The 7,222-nt window shown below is 49.8% G+C and overlaps 1 protein-coding gene across 1 annotated transcript; it reads left to right on the top strand.

Moving 5' to 3' along the window:
* Positions 1 to 4,026: 4,026 nt before the first annotated feature.
* Positions 4,027 to 6,515, top strand: LOC109735362 (uncharacterized). The gene is made up of 4 exons (XM_020294574.4): positions 4,027 to 5,058; positions 5,147 to 5,344; positions 5,418 to 5,697; positions 6,246 to 6,515. The coding sequence occupies exons 1-4, from the start codon at positions 4,120 to 4,122 to the stop codon at positions 6,275 to 6,277; spliced, it is 1,449 nt and encodes a 482-aa protein (XP_020150163.1). The 5' UTR covers positions 4,027 to 4,119; the 3' UTR covers positions 6,278 to 6,515.
* Positions 6,516 to 7,222: the final 707 nt, after the last annotated feature.

The raw sequence follows: 7,222 nt of genomic DNA, 5'->3' as shown, positions 1-7,222 counted from the left end.
ATTTTCAAATTTCGAAGATTAGCCGTTTGGCCAATGTAGTGGCCCATTTAATTGCAAAGTTTAGTTTTGATAATAGAATGGATGGTTTGCTTGTTAATGATGTACCGCCCTATGTGGTGAACTATGTAATGAACGATCGTAATTCTTGTTTCATTAATTAATATAAGGTGGTGTTAAAAAAAGATGTATACTAATATTACTAATATTAATATAATATAAGAAACTTTAACTAATTCATTTAAGAAATGTCTCAAGCAATACTTATACAAACTACAAAGCAACACATAAAGAGTAGAACTGCGACCATAATTTAGTAAAGGATGAACTCCGTGGCTCAAATATGCTTCTGATTTTTTGCATGTTTTCTCAAATTTATTTTCTTGTCATGCAAGAAGGTTTCTTTTTGACACGCACAACACAATCGCCACTATGAATTTACTATCAAGGATAATAAGCTAACCATATTCCAGAAATAAAGTAATTAAGGGTACTGGTTTGATTGTTTCTGATCGTGCATGTATGTGCACGTGGATGCCAAATAGGCACAGCAGAATTCTTGCCTGAAGTCTGAACATAGTTTCCATGGAGTGAAACCTTTTGGCCTTTGGTGCAATAGCAATAGCTCAACGAATCTAGGCTATTGGAGATGACCCTATGATCATTTAGAAATGCCTACAGTTTAATGAAAATGTTATGCCACCATGCCAACTCTGACCTTTGTAACATAAGTGATCAATCGCCAGTGGTCTGTAAATGGGCTTCAGTTGTAGTACAATCAACTTCTTTAGAAAGTTCATGCTGCATATTCTCTTTTGCTGCTACAAAACACGGAACAAAAACCATGTAATTTGAACCTCACGCGAGACTGGTTCCACATCAGTTACGCTGGCTGGACTGTGCTACTCCTGTATTATAACACATACTCCCTCTGTACATTTTTATAAGACGTTCTAGGTCACTACTTAAACAGTGTAATCAACAACCACTCAGAAAATTAACAACGCACTGAATAGACAACTGAGAAAAGGAGGTGATAAGGTGCACGCAATATGCTAACCCGCACCCACCCCAGATGCCATATGCGTGCTTTCAGGTCAGGCATGTCCGTCTCCTGCCCAAAGATATCAAACTCGTGCTAATTGTCTGCATCAGTAGTTCAACCCCCATCAACTTCCTCAAACAAGCACGAAAATATTTTTCCCGCAAAAAAAAAAAATGCAGGCAGCAGGAAAATGATCCCACAAAAAAAAATGGAAATAGAAGGGGTCAAGGCAAGAGCCATGGATGCTGGAAAAGTAGTATTACATTTAGATTGAAGGGAAGGACAAAGGGGTGGTTCCCGCAAAAAAAAGGACAAAGGGGTGGTCGGCAAAAACAGTTGCTTGGACATCGTAATTATACCTGGCCAAACGGGCCGGGCCGGCACGGCACGGCCCGGCCCACCGTAAACGTGCCTGGCCCGGCACGGCCCACCAGGGCACGATTACTATACGGGCCGTGCCGTGCCGGCCCGCGTTCTGCGCCCCCAGGCCCAGTTAGTAAACGGGCCGGCACGCTGGCCCGTTTAGCACGGTGGGCTGCATATTTTCAGCCTGTTATTTGACGCACTGAGTGTTTTTTAGCCTATTTTTACATATTGGGCCATATATAGATGTATAAAAAAATATAAAAAACGTAATCGGGCCGTGTTGTGCCGGCCCACGTGCCCAGCCTCCAGGCCAAGGCACGGCCCAGGGCGTGCCGCATGCTGGGCCCGGCCCATTTAGCCCGTGCCGTGCCTGGCCCAAGGCGGGCCGTGCCGCGTGTGCTCACGGGCCGGCCAAAAAGGCCCATTTGGCCAGCTATAATCGTAATGTCGCCGCCGGGGGCAGACGAACCACGATGAAGGAGGGTGAATTGTTCTTCTTTTCCTCGGTCGAGGCCACAAGGGAAACGGCCCGTGGGCAGATGAGCAACACCGATTGGGCTCTTTCCCGGCCCGTTTAACGACATGCGGCCTTGGTCGCTTTCTGGAGCAGCAGCCCTTTTATTTTTGGGCAGGTCGTTTGATGTGTTGTGAAAATGATGCAGTGGCGTTCGGTGGGACAACTGAAAGATCTGGACGGTGCAACAATATGATCGGACGACTCAAAGCATTGAATTGCTATGGTGGCTCATAGCTAGCTCTGTTTTACTGTTTCGTAATGTGGGTGATCTGGCATAACATAAACAAACACAAACATGGTCAAATGCATTATCAGCCAAAGCAGACCATATTACGGTTGCTGAGATAGTGTGGGCATTGGAGATCTCGCATGTGATAACAAGGAACGTAATTTTGAAGAATACCAGTTGGGATACGCCAGTTACAGGATGGTTAAGGATAGACCTCAACGGTCCTGTCGATAATGCTAATGACAAGGGAGCTTTTTTTTAGAAAAGGAGAATGACCCCCGGCCTCTGCATCTGGGAGATGCATGCGGCTATTTTATTGATTATTCTTGAGGACCTTACAAAGTAGAACAACAATATGCCTGAATCCACCATCTTGGCAACACCTGCCGCTACTCCTATCCAAATAATGAAGGGGTGCAAGCTGGGCCACATACCCAGACCTCTCACCTAAGCCTAACATCTAAAGCCGGAGGCCCCCGACCGAGCCATCTGCCGGGTCCGGGGCTCAAACCGGTCCGACGCACTCACATGTGTCGTCGCCGCCATCTTTCACTGGTCCATCTTCAGAGCAGATTGAGGTGACAACCTTGGCAGGTCCTCCGCCATCGACGCCACCACGACGCCAAACGACGACCTCCACCTACGCGAGCCTTGGCAGGTCCTCCGCCATTGACGCCACCACGACGCCAGACGATGACCTCCACCTACGCGAGTCCATCTTCAAGCAACGGACGTATATGCATGCTAGATAGGGCCGCACCACCGCCGTCGCCCACCACCCGCAAGCGCCACCCAACCCCAAGGTTCCCAAAGCGGCGCCTTCAAGAAGGGAACGGCCCTGTGAGCGCCGCCGCCGCCCAACAAAGTTAGGGCTTTCGCCCGGGAGACCTAGGGGAAGGTGAAGTGAGGAGATCAGTCCATACCGACGCCTCCAAGGAGGGGAACGGCGCCCTCAGGCGTCGTCGTCGGCGGGTTTTCGCCCGAACTAGATCCCCGCCACCAGCAGCGCCTCCTGTACAGAACCGACGACCAACAGGAAGCGCGGTCCGACCAGGCTGGCCCGCACGCCGAACAGGGGAGGAGGGGAGGCGCCAGATCGCTCGCACCGACCGCCGCAGAAGCCGCAGCTGGCCGCCAACAACCACCGGATCCCGCCGCCCGCGCAGCCGGGACCCCAGATCCACCGCCCGCACGGCTGCTAGCCGGCCGTGCCTTGCCAATGGAGCCGCCGCTCCAGATCCGGGGTTCCCCACGCGGAAGCAGGGCAACCGAGGCCCCGCCGCCACCATCCTTGGCGGCCTGGGGCTTGCCCGGTGGCTGCCTCAGGCGGCAGCGAGGAAGGGAAGAGGGGGGGGGGGGTGAGGAGGAGCGGCGGCTAGGGTTGGGGAGTAAAGGTTATATTGTCACTTCCAAGTGTAAATCCAAACTTGACATGGCCTCCGGAAGCCGCTACAGGACCTTCAAGCCAGAAAGCACATGATGTTGGATAAATGACAAGGGAGGTACAAGAATGGTTGCTCGCAATTATGATGGGGCTTTCCTGTCGGCAAGATGCGTTGGCTATACCAGTCTGAGTGGCCCTCTTAGCTAGGAGCTTTAGGCGTGTCGTGACACCGTGCTGCTTGCAAAGGAGAAGGGGTACCACTCGATCATCATAGCGACGAATTGTTTGAATGCCCAAAACTTTTGGGGAGCTAGTCAAGTGGATAGATCAATTGGCTATCACATTTTACAGGAGATTTAAGAAGAGACATTAAGTTTTTAGGGACTCGAGCTTCGTTATGTTAGTGGACATGTTAATCATGTAGCACATTAGTGTGATATGGAGGTTATAGAGCGTTAAATGAATAAAATCCGGTGAGCGCAGCTTAAAAAGGAAAAAAAAAGAGTTACTGTATACAGTAATAAAGTCGCAAAAAAAAAGAGAGTAGGTGGTCGCCTCCTCCCCTGAGATCTGGGGCGTCGATGGAGTTTCGCCGGCGTTCCGCCCGGCTGCGCGCCGGAGCGGACCGCATCAGCGCCCTCCCCGACGACCTGCTCCTCCTCGTCCTCGCCCGCCTCCGCTGCGCCCGCGCCGCCGCGCGCACGGGGCTAATCTCGCGCCGGTGGCGCGGCCTCGCGGCCCGCCTCCGCGAGATCGTCTTCCGCGGCGTCCCCCTCCACAGGATCGAAGCCGCGCTCGGCCGCCTGTCTCCCGCGGTTTCGCTCCTCGAGATCCGCGTCCCCAAGGAGCGCCGCGCCGACACCGCCCGCGGCAAGTTGCTGCTCCGCGTCGGCCCCGCCCGCGGCAACTCGCTGCTCCGCGTCGGCACCACCCGCGCCAACTCGCTGCTCCGCGCCGCCGCGCGCCTCGAGCCGGAGGAGCTCGTCTTCGACCTCCCCTCCGATCTGATCGACGGCTCCCTCGTCGTCGACCTGCCCTGCCTGCGCCGCGCCACCTTCATCGCGCTGCGAATCTTCCTCCTCATCCTCCGCGTGCCGGACGGCGCCGAGTTCCCGGCGCTCGAGTCACTGTCCCTGTCGTGCGGCATCGCGCACGCCCACCTCGACGCCCTGCTCCGCCACTGCCCGCGCCTGCGCACGCTCCGGCTCGGCGGCTTCCTGTTCGACCAAGGCGACCTGAGGGTCAACTCGGCGTCGCTGCAGGAGCTGGCCGTGGACCGCGAGAGCGGGCTGACACACCGCGTCGACATCGTCGCCCCCGCGCTCAAGCAATTGTCCATGTCCTTGATAGCCACGGAGGTCAGCATCTCCGTCTTGGCTCCAATGGTGGAGAAGGTCTCGTGGCACTGCTGCTACAGGGCAGGGTCTATTACCTTTGGTCTTTGGGAGCTTGAGCAGGTGACGCTGGAGACGTCAGAGAGCCAAGGGCAGCTCCCTTCGCTGCAGATTCATGCCTCCATAGTATGCCTCCTCTCCTGCTCTCAATTTACTGCGATGGAGTAACCAGAAATTGTTGTCTATATAAGTATCCTTATAAATTACTTTTCAGTTCCGGTCAAATTTTCCCGGCGGAGCGATCAGCTTCACGCAAGAGATAGCGAAGCATATGGTTGTTGCCTTCTCTGCTCTGGAGCTTCATCTCAAAACAGCCGGGCACGTTTTTAGAGCAATTGTGTTTCTTCTCCTTGGAATGAATCGGATTCGTCCAGCTGTGCGGAGGCTTAAGCTCGTCCTATGGAGAACAACGGTAATTCTCAGCTCTGATTACGTATCTCAGTAATGTACATTGTGTGGTAATTCACATTTGTTTTTGGTTTTAGGTGAGAGAAAGATGCCTACCAAATTGTCCATGTCAGCCCTTGGACTGGAGATCGCAAACTGTCTCCTTCACTCATCTCGAAGAAGTGGAGATCACTGGCTTTGAAGGGGTGGGTCATGAGTTTGATTTCTTAAAATTGATGCTCGGGTGTTCACCGGCACTTAAAAAAATGACTTTGAAGCTGTCACGTGATGTGTGGTCGAGGAAAGATGGATGCACAATAATAAACGACATCTTCAAGGCGTATCCATCCGTGCAATGCTATGTTTATCTTTCCTATGGTAAGTATATGTTTTGCATGCTCTGTTAATCCTTGTAGGTTTTGTTGAAACCTAAAGCCAAGTTAAGTTAGTGCTTATGCATTTCAAGTTCTGAACATAGACATGCCAATTACAAAGTCTGGCTGCACATGTGTATCCCAGTAATTAGCTCAATATGATATCTTACTGCTTAATCTATGTGCACACATCCTCACATCTATATTAGTACGGAACTGGCAGTAATTTGTTTGATCCCTTCAGCACAGGCTCCCTTACAATGGTTGCTCTTTTTGTTTTATGCAATCTTCTGTTGCTCACGGCCTTCTGTTTTGCTTTGGATATGCATTCAGTAACCAAAATGGGTTTCTAAGTTAGCTGAAGCGAACTAGTTGTCTCATCTGAATTTTACGGGCCTTCGGGTTTGGTATAAACTATAATTTCCTGTTAAATTTTGTTTTAAGAATTAGTTTGCTATTTTCCCTTTGCCAGTTGGCAACAATCTTTCCTGACCTAACCACTCTACACTATATGAGTTATTGACCAGAGCTTTCAATTTGCCTCTTCCTCAGGGTTCATCCATGGCTACCAAAATTATCACTGACATGATTCTCATCCATACCTCTGCAAATTCTTTGGTTTCGCATCGGCAAGATCATCCTTTCCCATGCTGAGAAACTCCATACATTTTGCATAGTTTCAGGAGTAATTTTTCTTGGTTGCTTTAACTGATGAACTTAAATGAATTGTTGAGTGGTTGCCATGCCAATCAATCATGGATGTGATATATTGTATTTGGCCGACCTATCTCTCTAGTCATGTGCTCCTACTGATTCTGCTAAGCACACGGTTTCAAATGTTGACACCATGTGTTTCTTCAACAAAACTAGATAAATCTGTAGAGGATGTTCAGTTTACTTCCATCACTTTGACAGTTGAATATAACTAAGAGTACGTGCTGCTCAGCTTCCTGGTGCAGCAAACCGGGCAAATTACTGGAACCAAATGGTGTTATAAGGAGTTGGCCATCGTCAGAAATGATGATCTTGTCAATGTACAACATGAATCCACTATCTGGAGGATGAAAATCATGTCCACAAACAATCTTGATTGGCATGCTTGATACGGTACATGCATGCTAATGCAGAGGCATTACATGAGCAAAGATTGTTGATGCTGGCAAATACTTATAATGCAACACATACCAAGAGACAAAATTCAGCATCAACAATAATTCGCTTTTCAGTAAGGACCAAAATTTTAAATAGCTAGCTATGGAAAATATTCCATAGCGGCAGCCATAGAATGTGCTAAATTGTAAATGGTGTTGTTTAGCATGATGCCCCTCAAAACGCTATAGCGAGGTCGCTATTTCAAACTTTAGTGATGATCGAGTAAAAAATAACGTCATTCAATTAGTTTGACTGATTTTGAGAAGATGCTAGATGTAACTATTCCAAAGAATATAAACCAAGTTATAGTCAAACAATTGTGTGATACCGAGGCGGTGGACGGAGGCGGTCCTAGAGGCCACGCCACCAGCGGGAGA

This window comes from Aegilops tauschii, chromosome 7 (genome assembly GCF_002575655.3).
Source record: "Aegilops tauschii subsp. strangulata cultivar AL8/78 chromosome 7, Aet v6.0, whole genome shotgun sequence".
Classification (NCBI taxonomy): domain Eukaryota; kingdom Viridiplantae; phylum Streptophyta; class Magnoliopsida; order Poales; family Poaceae; genus Aegilops; species Aegilops tauschii.
This window is presented reverse-complemented; position numbering and strand designations above follow the sequence as displayed.